General features: G+C 45.6%; 1 protein-coding gene across 5 annotated transcripts in view; it reads left to right on the top strand.

Annotated features, from left to right (window-relative positions):
* Positions 1-18,923, top strand: part of UNC13B (unc-13 homolog B) — a 436,326-nt gene that overhangs the window by 261,643 nt on the left and 155,760 nt on the right. For 3 of the 5 annotated variants that reach the window (XM_075327051.1, XM_075327042.1, XM_075327033.1), the window contains 2 exons: positions 17,570-17,619; positions 18,412-18,490. In XM_075327051.1, coding sequence (XP_075183166.1) covers positions 17,570-17,619; positions 18,412-18,490 — 129 coding nt within the window. Of the gene's footprint in view, positions 1-13,755; positions 13,779-17,569; positions 17,620-18,411; positions 18,491-18,923 lie in introns of all 5 variants that reach the window. The other 2 variants (XM_075327025.1, XM_075327058.1) reach the window with 1 other exon arrangement.

The following is an 18,923-nucleotide window of genomic DNA, read 5'->3' as shown; positions in this document are numbered from 1 at the left end:
AACCTGGGCATCTTCTGTATAGAATTATATATGTAGAGCTGGTATAACCTGGGCATCTTCTGTATGTAATTAATTATATATGTACAGCTGGTATAACCTGGGCATCTTCTGTATAGAATTATATATGTAGAGCTGGTATAACCTGGGCATCTTCTGTATGTAATTATATATGTACAGCTGGTATAACCTGGGCATCTCCTGTATAGAATTATATATGTACAGCTGGTATAACCTGGGCATCTTCTGTATGTAATTATATAAGTACAGCTGGTATAACCTGGGCATCTCCTGTATGTACCGTATATACTGTATGTACAGCTGGTATAACCTGCGTATCTTCTGTATATAGTTATATATGTACAGCTGGTATAACCTGGGCATCTTCTGTATATAGTTATACAGTGGGTATGGAAAGTATTCTGACCTCTTTAAATTTTTCACTTTGTTTCATTGCAGCCATTTAGTAAATTGAAAAAAAGTTCATTTTTTTCTCATTAATGTACACTCTGCACCCCATCTTCCCATCTTGACAGAAAAAAAAAACAAATGTAGAAATTTTTGCAAATTTATTAAACCAGAAAATCTGAAATATCACATGGTCATAAGTATTCAGCCCCTTTGCTCAGTAGTGAGTAGACGCCTCCCTTTTGAGCTCGTTCATCCATGAGTCGTCTTGGGAATGATGCAACAGTTTTTCACACCTGGATTTGGGGATCCTCTGCCATGCTTCCTTGCAGATCCTCTCCAGTTCCGTCAGGTTGGATGATGAACCTTGGTGGATGCCATTTTCAGGTCTCTCCTGAGATGCTCAATTGGGTTTAGGTCAGGGCTCTGGGTGGGCCGGTCAAGAATGGTCAGAGTTGTTCCGAAGCCGCTCCTTTGTTATTTTAGCTGTGTGCTTCGGGTCATTGTCCTGTTGGATGGTGAACCTTCGGCCAAGTCTGAGCTCCAGAGCACTCTGGAAGAGGTTTTCTTCCAAGATATCTCTGTACTTGGCCACATTCATCTTTCCTTCAATTGCAACCAGTCGTCCTATCCCTGCAGCTGAAAAACACCCCCATAGCATGATGCTGCCACCACCATGTTTCACTGTTGGGATTGGGCAGGTGATGAGCAGTGCCTGTTTTTTTTCCACACATACTGCTTAGAATTATCACCAAAAAGTTGCTTCTTCGTGTCATCAGACCAGAGAATCTTATTTCTCATAGCCTGGGAGTCCTTTATGTGTTTTTTTGCAAAGTCTTTGCAGGCTTTCATATGTCTTGCACTTGCACTGAGGAGAGGCTTCCGTCGGGTCACTCTGCCATAAAGGCTCAACTGGTGGAGGGCTGCAGTGATAGTTGACTTTATGGAACTTTCTCCCATCTCCCTACTGCATCTCTGGAGCTCAGCCACAGTGATCTTGGGGTTCTTCTTTACCTTTCTCACCAAGGCTCTTCTCCCACGATTGCTCAGTTTGGCTGGACGGCCAGGTCTAGGAAGAGTTCTGGTGGTCCCAAACTTCCTCTATTTAAGGCTTATGGAGGCCACCATCCTCTTAGGAGCCTTGAGTACTGCAGAAATTCTTTTGTAACCTTGGCCAGATCTTGCCACAATTTTGTCTCTGAACTCCTTGGGCAGTTCCTTTTGACCTCATTATTCTCATTTGGTGTGACATGCACTGTGAGCTCTTTTATATAGACAGGTGTGCGCCTTTCCAAATCAAGTCATATCAGTTTAATTAGACACAGCTGGACTTCAATGAAGGAGTAGAACCATCTCAAGGAGGATCACAAGGGAATGACATCATGGGACTTAAATAAGAGTGTCTGAGCAAAAGATCTGAATACTTATGACCATGTGATATTTCAGTTTTCTTGTTTAATAAATTTTCAAAAATTTCTACAATTTTTTTTCTGTCAAGATGGAGTACAGAGTGTACATTAATGAGAAACAAAATTAACTTTTTTGAATTTACCAAATGGCTTCAAAGAAATAGTGAAAAATTTAAAGGGATCTGAACACTTTTCGTACCCACTGTATATGGAGCTTTCTGGTATAGCCTGGGTATCCTCTTTATATAGTTAATTGTGTATGTACAAGGGGCTGCTGCTAAGTCTTTGGCTTTACCCAGAAAGAAACGAGATAGGGTGATGAAACTTTACATTTATTCCACATACTCTCCACTGATGTCACCACACTTATTACATCGGTATTCCAAGTTCTGTAAGCCTAGCAAAAAGAAGGATTTCGGTTGTGCCTCAAACCAGGCATCAATAGCAGTCATGGCATCAGAAATGGTGTGACATTTGGTACCCTTGAGGTGTTTCTTCAGGCTTGGAAACAGATGATAGTCGAAGGGAGCTAGATCTGGTGAATAAGGTGGGTGGTCAACCAGCTGGAAGCACAGCTCTGCCAGTTTTGCCGTGGTCACTTGTGCAGTGTGAGCAGAGGCGTTGTCTTGCAGTAACAAGATTCCTTTGGACAGCTTGCCGCGCCTTTTTGGCCTTCAGAGCTGCCTTCAATTGATCCAAAATTTCAATGTAATACCTTGCATTGATGGTGGAACCCTTTTGAAGCTAGTCCACTAGCAGCACGCCCTCCTTATCCAAGAACACAGTCGCCATCCCCTTAGTGGCTGATTTTTGAACCCTGAGCTTCTTTGGATGAGGAGAACCCCTGTGCCTCCACTCTTTTTAGTGCTCCTTGTTTTCAGGGTCAAACAAATAAATCCAGGTCTCATAGTGACCAGTGGCTCCAGGAAGTTATCAGTCCAGAAACGCTGATAAATGGATCGGGAAGTTTTCACTTGCTGCTTCTCTGATCTGTGGTCCAAATTTTCATGGATAATGACACAAACACATTCACGGGAAATCCCCATGATGTCTGCTATTGCTTTAGCTGAAATTCGTGCATTCTCCAGTATGAGGTTGTGCACAGCATCGACCATCTCTGGAACCACAACCACTCTCGGTCGTCCAGGACGTTCCTCATCATTGGGGCTGAAGTTGCCCGTTTTAAATTTGGCAACCCAGTTCTTAACTGTGGAATATGAAGGGCATTGATCCCCCAATGTCTGCGACATATCGCCACGAGTATCCTTGGCGGACTTCCTTTGCAGAAACAAGAATTATATCACTCCTCTGCTCAAAGTTGCTGTGAATATCGCGTTAGATGCCACCTTTTTGTTTTCCCGCGTGCGTAGAACACGGTTGCCATAAGCAACAAACACAAAATTTTGAAAACCTATATTAGACACACAAGGCTTTTATGTGATGTAACATTCGTTACCATAGAAACAAAACAAATCACAAAGCCAAAGACTTATCAGCAGCCCCTCGTACAGCTGGTGTATGTTATACATCATCTTACATTTAGTGAGGTGGACCCTGCTGGTATAAACTGGATATAATTGTATATAATTATATAATATATATAATAAAATAATACAATTGTATACTATATATTATATTATTATATAGTATATCATTAATTCTGTATTTAATTATATATGTACAGCTGGTATAACCTGGGTGGACATATACATCTTCTGGTTTAAAGCATTTTTCCCATTATATTACAAGGACATTGTTGTGTCCCGTCTTTTGTCTCCTGTTATCAGTGTAGGTTGTGGAGTGAACCTGGGGCAGGTAACCCCGGTGGAGGTGGCCCTGGGGCAGGTAACCCCGGTGGAGGTGGCCCTGGGGCAGGTAACCCCGGTGGAGGTGGCCCTGGGGCAGGTAACCCCGGTGGAGGTGGCCCTGGGGCAGGTAACCCCGGTGGAGGTGGCCCTGGGGCAGGTAACCCTGGTGGAGGTGGCCCTCGGGCAGGTAACCCCGGTGGAGGTGGCCCTGGGGCAGGTAACCCCGGTGGAGGTGGCCCTGGGGCAGGTAACCCTGGTGGAGGTGGCCCCGGGGCAGGTAACCCTGGTGCAGGTAACCCTGGTGAAGGTGGGCCCTGGGCAGGTAACCCCGGTGGAGGTGGCCCTGGGGCAGGTAACCCCGGTGGAGGTGGCCCTGGGGCAGGTAACCCCGGTGGAGGTGGCCCTGGGGCAGGTAACCCCGGTGGAGGTGGCCCTGGTGCAGGTAACCCTGGTGCAGGTAACCCTGGTGAAGGTGGGCCCTGGGCAGGTAACCCCGGTGGAGGTGGCCCTGGTTGTGTCGGACCATCTGGTTTCTTGGGAACACGGAGTGCTGGGGTTACGATTACCTCTCTGGGGTCAGAGCTGTATTGTTTCAGCTGTGGAGCATAATCTCTGGTAATCAGTAGGTTATTGTTTGTCTGCTGCTTGGTAATAGACGTATTGTAGAACATTTTTGAAAACCTTTCTCTCTTTATCACCTCAGAAAATACATCCTAATTCTGTGTAATTGCTAATTACTAACCATTTACTTGAGGATTAAGTGAGAGCCAACTCCTTCCCGGTGTGTAGATGGCAGTCGCCACCACGGTCATCAGCCGTGTCTTATTCGAGTCGTTCATTGTATGCAGCCTCCTGCCCCCTCTACATATAATGACACTTGCACAGACTTTGCTACAGGATTTGAAAGGGACAATAAGGCCAGACGTGGCCTCCGTGGTCTCATTATTCCTATGGGAGCCATGATCTGTCTGTGCAGTGGATAAGTACAACTTTATATAACAGTAACGTGTCACGATCCACGGCCGTTTGTTCAACTAAAGCCAAGAAGGAAAATATGGCTGAAATCTGCTGGATTCCACCTGGGGAATATCTTGCTTTTGAATTGCAGGTACCGTTTTCAGCCTCTGGTTTTCAAAATCTGCCCCATAGTTTCTACTTTAGCAATATCTATGAGTACTGATCTATTTTGTTTTTAAAGGGAATCTGTTCCCAGGTTTTTGCTGCCCCAGCCAAGAGTAGCATGAAGTAGGGGCAAAATTTGGACCTGGGCCCCCACCTGCATGTTCGTGAGATGTATGGACGTTCGAGATCCTGTGAAGACGTGTTAGCCCTCTCTTGTAACAGTGCCCCCCATGCTGTAATAATGTCCCCAATCTTGTGCCCCTTTGCTGTGTCAATGTCACCATCCTGGAATCTTTCTGTAATAATGTCTCCCATCTTGTGCCACTTGATGGTTTAATGTCTCCCTTTCCTGGTATGTTCCCCACCCTGGGCCCCTTTAAATAATAATATCCCCCATTCTAGTATAAGGTCTCCATTTTTGGCCCCTTTCTGGTATTCTATCTCACTTTCCTGGTATAATGATCTCCATACTGGGCTTCTTCCACTAATATATTACACCCATCCTGGTATAATGCCCCCCAGCCTGGGCCTTTTCCAGTAATATATGTTCCCCAATCTATTATAATTGGTATAATACCTCCATCCTGGGCCCATTCTAGTAATATATGTCCCCCATTTTGGTATAAATGGTATAATACCCTCATCCTGGGCCCATTCTAGTAATATATGTCCCCCATCCTGGTATAATGCCCCCCATCCTGGGCCCCTACCAGTAATATATGTACCCCATATACCCCATTATACCTCATCCTGGTATAATTGGTATAATACACCCATCCTGGATCTCTTCCAGTAATAATGTCCCTGTTCTGCGGTTCTTTTCCATCAAATATAAAAAAACCCCAAATGATTCTACTCTCCTTTCCAGTTTCCACAATGGGCAATGTCCTCTTTCATAGCCAGGTCAGAAGTGATCAGGTGATTTCAGCGTGCAAGCATCGGGCAGCACATGTCACTGCCATGTGTCACTAGTGATTTGCATGCTGACGTCATTTGGCGGCCTCTCCAGCTTGTATTGCAGTGGAAGCACCCGGCGGGTCTCTGCGCCGCAATACACATTAGTTGATCGTCCTCGGTTGCACGTCCAGCTGAATAAGCTGTTGAAGTCAGCGGGCCCCACCTCCTGCTTGGACCAGGTCGCGGTAGCACTTGCAACTGTGATTGTTACACCCCCTGAATATGACGCCATTTTTTTTTTTTAGTCTTCTAGTGAAAATCCACTGGTGATAAAACTGATATTTTTTTTTATCAAACATTATGCTACTCTCAGATTAATGTAAAAAAAATTGATGATCTCTTCCATTTAAATCTTTGTCATGTTAAGAAACTTTGCGAAACTTTGCAAGATCAAGTTTTGAGCTTCAGATCACATCGTATCTTACATTCCAAGCATACATTCACAATTGCTCAGGATTCCTGTTAGCGCTCAGGATCTCACCACTCTTTGCTTAATGTACAATATGTGTACAGTGCATATTTTGCTGTAGCTTATTATAGGGGACATGTAGATCTTTTTTACATATCACAATTTGTATTAAAAAAAAAAAAAAAAAGAGCGCTTGCAATTTTTACATTTGCCACTTGGGCTTTTTTTTTTTGGGTTATCAGCTGTATATAGATAGGTGTTACCTGTCATTGTAAGCCTGCCTCGGATAATGTAGAGTCTCGCAGTAAGCACTTCCTAAAAGATCCCCAATGGCCAGTATGAAAATTGCAAGATTACATTTATTAATAATATAATTATTTTTATTTATATTTATATATAATATATATATATATATATCGGGTTTTTTTCGTTTGTTTTTTTTCTTTAATATGGATTGGAATATGAAAAAAATTGCCATTTTCTTTAAATATATGTAAACCAATATCTGATTTAAACAATAGGTAATTTTCTGATGACCATAGACGAAGGGCTTGTTTGTATGTTGGCGCTCACTAGGTCTGGATTCATACTGGCCACAGGCGTTGATGTAGCAAATGGGTGAATCATGCATGGCACAGACAGCAGAGGTACTGGAAACCACAGGCAGATAGTTGAGATATTGGAAAGCGCTGGAAGGCAAGAGGTATCCTGAAGACCACAGATAAGTAGTGTCATGCTAAGTACGGTGAAGTCCCAAGCGGAAGTAAAGGAAAACCCTGTGTTTAGGGAAGGGGAAAATGGTGACCCCTGACCAAAACTACTGCTGGGCCCTGGGGTCCCTCACCAACCTACATTCCGCACCTATGCGCCGAGCCAGATACCTGACCCTAGGTATCACTAGTTCTGGACCCTATATAGGGAACAGATGGGATGAGCTCTTTGTCAACCCCATAGAGGACACCAGGAGGATAAATGCATGAATTACTCATCCACAGATGACTCAGATAGAAGTTCAACAAAGTTTTCAGCAACGATACCACAGAGGAGTACAAGCCACCTGCTTGCAACCATGGCTTGAATGAACTGAAAAATATCACCAGCACCAGTCCAGGGAAGAAGGGAGAATGTAAGCACCAAGAGAGTACAGATGATCAGCAGCTGGGTGGAAGGAGAGCTCCTGCTGGGTCCAAAAGGGGGAGAGATGAATCCAGCAGGAAGGCTATCTATACCAATGAATACTGGAAGACACAGACATCCTGGAGACCGTAGGCGGGTTTATGAGATACTGAAAACCAAAGATAGGTAGCTGATGAATTTCAAGTCACAGACAAACTGGATATGTACTGGAGACCACAGACAAGTAGCACACAAAACTGTGGAGTAACTGGAAAGTCTTAATACTATGGAAGCCGCAGGCAGCAAATGTCCTGGAATCTGCAGGGGGACACATAGCAGATGTACAGCTAACTGCAGGCAGGTAGCTAAAGACCTGGAAACCGCAGGCAAATAGGAGACGTCCTGGAGACCAGAAGCGGGTAGCACACACAACTCTGGAGTAACTAGAAAGTCTTAATACCATGGAAGCCGCACGTAGAGATAGAGGTCCTGGAAGCCGCAGGTAGAGATAGAGGTCCTGGAAGCCGCACGTAGAGATAGAGGTCCTGGAAGCCGCAGGTAGAGAATAGAGGTCCTGGAAGCTGCAGGTAGAGACATAGCAGAGATATAGGAAGCCGCACGTAGAGATAGAGGTCCTGGAAGCCGCAGGTAGAGATAAAGGTCCTGGAAGCCGCACGTAGAGATAGAGGTCCTGGAAGCCGCACGTAGAGATAGAGGTCCTGGAAGCTGCAGGTAGACACATAGCAGAGATATAGGAAGCCGCACGTAGAGATAGAGGTCCTGGAAGCCGCACGTAGAGATAGAGGTCCTGGAAGCTGCAGGTAGACACATAGCAGAGATATAGGAAGCCGCACGTAGAGATAGAGGTCCTGGAAGCCGCACGTAGAGATAGAGGTCCTGGAAGCTGCAGGTAGACACATAGCAGAGATATAGGAAGCCGCACGTAGAGATAGAGGTCCTGGAAGCCGCACGTAGAGATAGAGGTCCTGGAAGCTGCAGGTGGACACATAGCAGAGATATAGGAAGCTGCAGGTAGAGATAGATGTCCTGGAAGCTGCAGGGGGACACACAGCAGAGATACAGCAAACTATAGCCAGGTAGGTAAAGACCTGGAAGCTGCAGGCAAACAGACTTACTGAAGAGCTCAGAAATATCAACTAAAAGTCCTAGGAACATTAAATTCTTATTATGAAGACACATGGGCACAACTGGCTACTTGTGAAGCCCGATGTGGATCACAAGAAATTTTCAGTGGACCCGGGGCCCAGATCCCGGACAGGGGTGTAACAGCGTGGTTGATCCAAAGTGACCAAATACTTTCGATTTTATGGATTATTTTGTTATAACAATTTCTTTATAAAAATCAAGTTGTTATTTTTTCATCATTCCGTTGTGTAAAGCTTGCCACATTATGGTATTTTCCAGGAGCTCGTACTGTGTACAGCGTTCTGCGGGAGAGGAGCGGCCACTTATTTTGCATTTGGCCCGAATGTTCTGATTTTATTATTAGACTGCAGAAATGACAGTAATTGGCGGGGGAGTCTCTGCACCACCCACTCAGTTCACTGTCTTTACCTAATAGGTCCCGGGAACGTGCCTGTTGTGTAGGAACTTGGAGGGTGAAACCTTTTAATTATCTCTTGCCTGTGGGATCAGGCGATGATCACGTGGTCCCCGCTCCCCGCTCTCATGTGCGGCAGCTTTAATTACTGTATTTGCAGATTAACAGTTTATATGAAAATACCGAGTAAGGCTACTTTCACACCTCCGGTTTTAGCACTGCGGCTCAATCCGGCTGTGAAACCTATGCAACGGATGCGGCGAAAACGCCACATCCTTTGCATAAGTTTTTACATGCAGCCCGTCCGTTTTTTTCCCGGTTGCGGCACGCTACTGAGCATGCGCAGTGGAAAAAAACGCATGCGGCGGCCGGATGCGTTTTTTCCGCATCGCGCCGCATCCGTCGTCCATAGGCATGCATTGAAAAATGCGCCGCAGCAGCCGGATGCGGCGCGATGCGTTTTTTTTTTTTGCCGGACAAAAAAAGTTGCAAGCTACGTTGCCTCCGGCCGCCGCTTTAACTAATTTTGCCGCATCCGGAAAAAACTGATGCAACGCAAAGCCATCAGGTACAATCCAGTAACAATGCAAATCTATGGGGATAAAACTGATGCCGTACCGGATCCGTTTTACCCGTTTTTTTCCAGATTGTACCTGATGGAAAAAAACGGATGTGTGAAAGTAGCCTAATACAGAAGACCGTGCCTGCAAGCAGCACATGGGGCCCAGGAGCAGAGAGTGTGTCGCCCAGAGAATGGGCTACTCGGTCCCGGGCAGTTTACAGCTGGGGAATGTCACTTTGGTGGCCGTTGCCCGTTCCCGTGCCCTGGGGGCTTTTTAATGGGGAATATTTACAGGAGAGATTAAAATAATTAGTGTGACGCCACCTGCAGGTTGCGGTTAATGTGGTGAAACCGCCACTGCTGAGTTGGTTACTCCTAGGGCTGGTGGTAATGGCAGCTGTAGTGGTAGGCCCTCCTCAGGTAGGGCTGAGCTTGGGGATTTGTATGACGGAGACTTTCGCCGTTAATAAAGGAGGCCACACCATGGTTGTAGTTAACGGTCTCTACTCACTCTTGACCCTTGGACGGCTGGTTCAGGTCCGTGTAGATCCAGTGCCAGTTTGATGACTCTGTTGCTCTGTTCCCGGCACCCTCAGTGTGGTTGGGTCCCCGTAGCTTGAACCGGTTTGTGGCCAGACTGTCCCTTGTTGTGTCAGTCTCCTTGTCCATACGGCGGGCAGTGTGGACCCTGTTGGGGCGTTCTGTGTCCCGAACCCTGATCCTTGCGTTACTGCTGGTGCCCCCGGATCACCGTTACACGACCCAGCTCTCAGGCACCTCTCCTCTTCACTCTCCACTACCAACTGACTGTCCCCTCCCACCAGGATGTCTAGTCCCCTGGTCTGGCTCCGACACTAGGTGGCTATCCCCTTGTGTCCGACTAGCCAATGACCCCTGGTGTGGAGTGGAAACTGGGATTTTGGTGTGTTTAGGTGTTACTGGCACTGGTGTTCCTTGTCCCAGGGGGTAGGCCCTGCATCCTGGTGAGGATACAGTACCTAGTAGTGCCCTGAGTGGCTCAGGGGCGCTACAAGAGCTTACACTTATGTAGACACCCATGGGTCAATAGATGTTGATTTTTTGGGCTTTTTATATACCATATCTGCGTACATTTTTGTAAATATTATATATCTTTTCATGGGACAGTACTGAAGATCTGACCCTGTGATACAATGTGCAGTGTCAGTGTGCAGCTTGTATAACAGGGTAAATTTGGTGCCCTCTAAATAGCTCAACACGCACCCATTAATGTCTAAACCGCTGGCAACAAAAGTGAGTACACCCCTAAGTGAAAATGGCCAAATTGTGCCCAAAGTGTCAATCTTTTGTGTCTCTATTTTCAAGGCCTATCTTACCTCTCTTGGGCATGGAGGTCACTAGCGCCTCACAGGAGCCGCTGGATCCTCTTCTTTCCTTCATGACGACATCACAGAGCTGTTGGATGGTAGAGACCTTGAGCTCCTCCATCTTTTGTTTCAGAAAGCTGCACAGACGCTTGGCCAGTCCAGCACCTTTACCCTCAGTCTCTTTAGCAAGGCTGTGGTTGTTTTGGAGGTGTATTTAGGTTCGTTATCATGCTGGAATACTGTCCTGTAGCCCAATTTTTGAAGGGAGGGGATAACGCTGTGTTCCAGTATGTCACAGTACATGTTCCCATTCATGGTTCCCTCAATGAATTGTAGCTCCCTGCAGCACCAAACCATGACACTCCCACCACCATGCTGCACTGTAGGCAGGACACACTTGTCTTTGTACTTCTCACCTGGTTGCCTTTGCGCATGCTTTACACCATCTGAACCAAATAAGGTTATCTTGGTCTCATCAGACCACAGGACATGGTTCCAGTAATGCATGTCTTTTGTCTGCTTGTCTTCAGTAAATTGTGGTCACTCTTGTGTGTCATCTTTAGAAGAGGCTTCCTTCTGGGATGACATCCCTGCAGAACAATATGGTGCAGTATATGGTCTTAGCACTGACAAGTGGATCCCCCAATCCCTGTAACCTCTGCAGAAATGCTGGCAGCACTTATACGTCTATTTTGAAAAGACAAACCTCTGGATATGACACTGAGCGCGTGCACTCAACTTCTTTGGTCGATGATGATGAGGTCTGTTCTGAGTGGATTCTGTCTTGGTAAGCCGCTGTATGGTCTTGGCCACCGTGCTGCAGCTCATGTTCAGGGTGCTGGCAATCTTCTTATAGCCTCGGCCATCTTTATGTAGAGCAACAATTCTTTTTTTTTTTTCGGGTCCTTAGAGAACTCTTTGCTATGAGAAGCCATGCTGAGCTTCCAGTGACCAGTATGAGAGAGTGTGTGAGAGAGAACACCAAATGTAACACCCCTGAGCCCCATTCACACCTGAGACCTTAAAACACTGATCAGTCACTTGACATTGGGGAGGGAAAATGGGCACAATTTGGCCCCACTCAGAGTAGTTCTATCTGCTGAGAGCGGCTGGGCCACACGATTTCCATAACCTCTGTAGAAATGAATGGGCGTTATGGAAGCCGTGTTGAGCTGCAAGCTACTTTGTCTCCTTCATTTTTTTTCTTTATGAACAAGTTCACTGTCCACAAAAATATGAATACGCGTCTCCGTTACCCCATGTAATGAATATTCGCTGCTTTATCTGCGGTGTGACTGTGTCCTTGACACATATACAGAGTGCACAATGTATTCTGCTCTTTTTATCGGTGCGTTGTAATAAGTTCACACTTTATTTATAGAGAGGGTTTGGTCTACATATGATCACTTAGGGAAGCCAGCCACTCTTACCTAATAAGCCTCAAATCCATAGTTCAGAGTCTGTAGATCGATGATATGAGGCAGAAGCATCATCCGAGTTCTTGACCTCTTACCACGTCACTTGCTGTATGTGTCCTGCTGTATAGTGCTGTGTACTGTGTGCTCTGCTGCATTGTATTGTGCGCTGTATAGTGCTGAGTATATCTAACGCTATAACTTCACTATTTGCCACAGCCGAGCCCTTTAACTATCCACCACTCTAGCACAATCTTCACCATCCTCCATGTCAGCGCCCTCTTCACCATCCCCCACGTCAGCGCCCTCTTCACTATCCACCACGTCAGCGCCCTCTTCACCATCCCCCACGTCAGCGCCCTCTTCACCATCCACCACATCAGCTCCCTCTTCACCATCCCCCACGTCAGCGCCCTCTTCACCATCCCCCACGTCAGCGCCCTCTTCACCATTCACCACGTCAGCGCCCTCTTCGCCATCCAGCACGTCAGCGCCCTCTTCGCCATGCAGCACGTCAGCGCCCTCTTCGCCATGTAGCACGTCAGCGCCCTCTTCGCCATGCAGCACGTCAGCGCCCTCTTCGCCATGCAGCACGTCAGCGCCCTCTTCGCCATGCAGCACGTCAGCGCCCTCTTCGCCATGCAGCACGTCAGCGCCCTCTTCGCTATCCAGCACGTCAGCGCCCTCTTCGCTATCCAGCACGTCAGCGCCCTCTTCGCTATCCAGCACGTCAGCGCCCTCTTCGCTATCCAGCACGTCAGCGCCCTCTTCGCCATCCAGCACGTCAGCGCCCTCTTCGCTATCCAGCACGTCAGCGCCCTCTTCGCCATCCAGCACGTCAGTACCCTGTTTACTATCCACCACGTCAGCGCCCTTTTCACTATCCACCACGTCAGCGCCCTCTTCACTAACCACCACGTCAGCGCCCTTTTCTCTATCCACCACGTCAGCGCCCTCTTCACTAACCACCACGTCAGCGCCCTCTTCACTATCCACTACGTCAGCGCCCTCTTCACCATCCACCACGTCGGCGCCGTCTTGGCTATTTACCACGTCGGCGCCGTCTTGGGTATTTACCACGTCGGCGCCGTCTTGGCTAGTTACCACGTCGGCGCCGTCTTGACTATCCACTATCCATTATTTAACAGCCGAGCTCTCCTGTCTATGTGACTGCAAAATTGGCAATCAGGGATGCGGGAAAACAAAATTTAAGTCTGAGGTCCTTGTTTTAAAAAGGATAAAACTTCTTTGATGAGGCCATAGATGCATGGATAACTCAGTCAGTTATATCACTCAGTCCATGTGTCATGATGATCGTGCCTAACGTAAGATTCTCTTTTTCTGATCATTAATGGCACGCCTGTTGTCTTTTTGGGCTCGGTTTCCTCTATTATCAGATTATCTCATACTTGATTGTACTAAAGCACTGTGACCGGATCGCCTCTCCACTAATCTCAGCAATTCATAATAAGAGCAGTATGATAATAATTGTATCTGGCATAATGCTTGCATGTGTGACCGGTGTGCGCTTTGGTGTTGCCATGTTATTGGCCCCTTGTCCCCTTTCGTCCGTGCTCAGTCCTCTTGGACCGGTCACAGTCTCTACTAACCTCCATTTCTCTCCTGCTCTTTCCTCCTTGCGCAGAGGGTCATAAAGCAGAATATCAGGTTAATTGTGCTTTTTTTTTTTGTTTTTTGTTTTTTTTTATTCTTGTCAATGTGTGAATGACATGTTAGTAACTGGATGGTGGGCAGTAGACAGACTGGAGTGTGACGTCCCTTCACGTGTCCTACTTATGATTGTCGCCGTAATGTGAATAGTTCACACATCCACGGGTCATCTGTCAATTAAAAGATCCACAAATCAACGTTTAAAGCTTCATTTATACCGCGAGATTATAAGCATCAATAGTACCCAAGAGCGTTGGTTTCATCAAAATCTTGCTGCCAAAACAAGCTGCTGATCACTAGACGAATGAGAAAAATGCTTGTTCGTCAGGTGAAATGATCTTTTGTGCTGCACGGAAGATTGTTTTGGGAAGCGCATCATCCTGTGTATAGAGAACTTTTGCTCTCGAACATTGGCACCCAGTGTGTACGGAGCTATCTAATACAGAGCGATCAGCGTACACCGAAAGTCTTGCCAGATTTTTGCTCTATAATCTGAGAGCAGCATGATGTAGGAGCGGAGAATCTGATTCCAGCGATGTGTCACTTGCTGGTCGGCTTGCTGTCATTTTGATACAGTCACTGTTTTCTCTCTTGCAGCTATATCAGTGGTCTGAATGCTGAGCTCCGTATAACTCTGCCCAAACCACTGATTGGCAGCTTTCTGTGTACAGTATACATTGACAGCTGCTAATCAGTGGTAGGGGTAGAGTTACATTTAACAGTTGACTAGGAGGCACAAAACACCTTGTCATGTAGTAATACTCTTCTGCTGATAATACACCGACTTACTTGAAATTGGCAAAATACAATCTATTAAGTGACAAATCACTGGAATCAGGGTCTCTGCCCCTACATAATACAGCTGTCAGATTATATACCAAAAACCTGTTGAAAGATTCCCATTAACAGGAAATTAAATGATGGCTGATCAAGACACAAAACACAGGAGAAAAACACAAATTGAGCATATACCCTATAATGTAAAAAAAATAATAGACAGGAGGACAAGAGTAATTGTGCAAAATTACAAACTTTATTAAGACATACACAACAGGAAAGATAAAATGGAGGTATACTACCATATCAAATGGGGACAAGGATACAAGGGTCCAGGTGAAATGAGAAAAATGACAGCCCACACTATTAAACTGGAAATATAGTGCTTGGAATCTATCAGTATGGCTACTGTCACAATAAGAATTAAACATACACCCAGGACAAGTGTAACCAAGAGAAGTATAGCCTAAAGGACTGAGGGAGAAGGATCAATACTTCAAATCATCATGGTCTCTCCGACCAAGGTAGGGAGAAGCCATGGTGATGAAGGTTGCTGAGATAACAGGGTATATATGTAAATCAGCAAAGGTTTTTAGATATCAGATTGCAAGCAACCAACATTAAAGGAGCAGATAGGGTACCGTTTTCTTACCTAAAGTGCAAAGTGCTAGGTAGGTGATTCCCCAAAGAAGCGCTCAGGATCACAACCAACGCACGTTTCGCGAGGTGTTTGCTTTATCAAGGTGGAGAGCCTAAGTAATCACTAGGAGCTTTCTTTGTCCTTTAGGCTATACTTCTCTTGGTTACACTTGTCCTGGGTGTATGTTTAATTCTTATTGTGACAGTAGCCATACTGATAGATTCCAAGCACTATATTTCTAGTTTAATACTGTGGGCTGTCATTTTTCTCATTTCACCTGGACCCTTGTATCCGTGTCCCCATTTGATATGGTAGTATACCTCCATTTTATCTTTCCTGTTGTGTATGTCTTAATAAAGTTTGTAATTTTGCACAATTACTCTTGTCCTCCTGTCTATTATTCATGATCATGAGCAGTGCAGGCACCACCTCCGCCTCACACAGGCTGTTTTGATGTCTATTTCTGATGGCTCTGTTTTTGAGAAATGTGTTATTAATGTAAAAAAATAGTAGTACATTTACATAACATAGGGCACTTGGTTAAAGGGAATCTGTCACCAGGTATTTTCTCCCCCATCTGAGAGCAGCATAATATAGAGACAGAGACCCTGATTCCAGTGATGTGTCACTTACTAAGCTGTTTACTGTCATTTTGATAAAATCAATGTTTTCTCTGCTACAGATCTAGCAGTTATACAGAGCTCATGCATATACCGGACTATCTGCGGCTCGCCAAGTAGTCCTGTAATGATAATCTACTGCTGATTAATAAGTGATTTTATCAAAACTACACTAAGCAGCCCAGTAAGTGATGCATCGCTGGAACCAGGATCTCTGCCCCTATATTATGCTGCTCTCAGATTAGGTGGCAAAATTTTTCCCTTTTTAAAACGTTTTGATCAAACAGCGTAAAAGTCATCTCACTGTGTCATGGTGTGCCCAACTGGGTAAGCTTTCAGTTCTAGAGTAGGGCTGTTCCGTTTTGGGTAGACCTTGTCGCGGTGTCATGACTTTTACCCTCTTTGATCAAACCGTGTTAACCAAATACCTTATATTATTTAAATGTCCTATTACTATTTACTTATTTACTTTATTATAGAGTATTTTCTCATTCTGTGGTTTTCTTTTGGGTTTTGTCTATGAAATGACCACAGTGTGACTGCGCGCGCTCCTATTGCACGTATACCAACTTATCCGCCGGCTCTTTTTTTTTTTTTTTCTTATCCGTAAACATGGTGATCATTCACTAGAACTTTGCATTTTGCTGTTCCTCTGTTTATGCCTCCTGGAAATATGAGTAAATTGCCAACTTTGTGCCGTAAAATAGAGTTCTGTGATTGATATTCTCAATTATGGCCTCTTCATGATTTGCGTTTTTTGTGACCATGACTTTTTGCTGGAATCCTGGTTTGAATCTTTTTGGAAAAGTCTTCCCAATTTTTGGACAACTCATCGTTTCATGAAACGTCTGCAACTTTTGTAATTTTTACTTTGTCTCGGCCGGCTCTAAAAACTTTTTGAAAAATGAGCAGCGCTTAGCTGGGAGGGGGGAGGCGTAGTACATACAACAAATTTATCATCGTTTTATATCACAAAAGTGCCGTAAATGATGACCGAAATGTTCTCCACTACATGGCGGCGGCACATTTTTTTTTTTTTTTCCCTGGTGGGGCATGGTGAGGCCAAATTCATTAGGAGGTGCACGCAATGATGCCAAATTTATTACGAGGTGCATGCGGTGGCGCAAAATTCATTGCGAGGTGGGTGCGGTGGCGCCAAATTCATTACGAGGTGCGTGCGGTGGCGCCAAATTCATTACGAGGTGCACGCGGTGGCGCCAAATTCATTACGAGGTGCATGCAGTGGCGCCAAATTCATTACGAGGTGCATGCGGTGGCGCCAAATTCATTACGAGGAGCATGCGGTGGCGCCAAATTCATTACGAGGTGCATGCGGTGGCGCCAAATTGATTACGAGGTGCACATGGTGGCGCCAGATTCATTACGAGGTGCACTCAGTGGCGTCAAATTCATTATGAGGTGTAGGCGGTGATGCCAAATTCATTCTCCTATTGGTCTCCTAAATATGGCGCATTTTATTTTAACGCACACTGTGGACGAAGGATGGCGCACAAATCACCTTAGAGCTCTGTACTCTGTGTATGTGTATATATGGGCCGCCTGTGTACTCGGAGCCCAGGAGGGAGTGCCAGGAAGACACTATATGGGCCCCTTGCTTCCCATGTGAGCTGTATGTATGTGATGTTTACGACTTGTATGTTTACTGCGTGCACTAGAGACGGGAGCCGTGTCTGTACAATAACTCCCATTCATATCATGACATTGACCTTCATTTCTCTTTTCGCCATCAGACAGAAGATGATGGGGACCCATCAAAGCCACCGTGGTTTAAAGGCGGAGGGTGAGCTCTTTTATTCCGCATTCTGTTTGTACCGCTTGTGTTCTGTGGCTGCCTCATATTTTTCTACTGATCAGTGGGAATAATTGATTTATTACACAATGCAGTACCAGGGGAGATGCTCCGCAGATCACAGCGCGGCTCCGAGTCCACCGAATGCAGGGAGCCGCTGTGATAATTGAGTCAATGATTGCATGTATGTGCACCGCAGGTTCCCATTAGAGAAAGTATGTGCATGTAACATATCATAATTGGTATTAAAGCCTGAAAGCGCGAAACGTGGTATTAGAAAGCCTGATCGTGAGGTTTTATTCTTCAAGGCGGGTGATAAGTGGTCCTAAGAGTGTCGAGACCACGGGCAAAACCCTGGTATTACAGGCAGTACTGTTATATAGCGCTGTATACATTGGAATCATACGCCCGCTCATTAAGGGGGTGATATCCCCTTAAGGTGTAGGAGATCCATTGCATCCTACAGACGAGGACTAGCGAGTGGTCACCGGTTTACTGAATGTCTACACCGGTTTTGCACACATTTTGTACCTTTTGAGCCCCCTGCAAGCCATAGTATGAAGACCGAGCCCCCCCGTCTTACTGTATATTTCACTGAGAATCGTTCCCCTTCATTACACGTCTCATTGACAAGTGTTCCTTCATCTTCGGTGTGTCTGACCCCATAACCGAGCCGCTCCGATCACTAATGGTTCCAACGTTTCGTTGCTCCTGGTTCTATTATGTTACCTCTTCTGAGTTAAGTGCTTCTTTTATGTGCGTGTATTTTCTTGCTTGTTCCAGGCCTGCCGGAGGCTTGTATGGGATCGACAGTATGCCTGACCTTCGCAAGAAGAAGCCTATTCCTTTGGTTAGCGATTTGGTAAGTTTATGGTTACAGAGCTTGGATAATTGTACATGGGTAAATTCAGTGATTTGTTTACCGTCTCGAAGTCAATCCCCCTTTTAGAGTGTGGGAAAGCATGGTTTAGATTTTTTACATTGTATAGGGAGGCACAAATAATGAATCTGTCAGCAGGCTTTTGCTAACCAATTTGAGAGCAGTATAATGTAGGGGCCGAGAGACCAATTCTAGGGATGTGTCACTTATTAGGCTGTGTGATGTAGTTTTAATACAATCAGTGTTTTATCAGAAGGAGATTATCACTGCAGGACTAGGTGATTAGTGCACACCAGTCCAGCTAATGTGTAACCCCACCCCCACCACTGATTGGCAGCTTTCTGTTAATGTACTAAGAAAACTGCCAATCAGGGGTGTAGGTGGGGTTACACATAGCTCCATATTCTGACCACTG

Source organism: Anomaloglossus baeobatrachus, chromosome 1, assembly GCF_048569485.1.
Source record: "Anomaloglossus baeobatrachus isolate aAnoBae1 chromosome 1, aAnoBae1.hap1, whole genome shotgun sequence".
In the NCBI taxonomy this organism is placed as follows: domain Eukaryota; kingdom Metazoa; phylum Chordata; class Amphibia; order Anura; family Aromobatidae; genus Anomaloglossus; species Anomaloglossus baeobatrachus.
The sequence above is the reverse complement of the archived record's forward strand: the minus strand, read 5'-3'. Positions and strand labels throughout refer to the sequence as shown.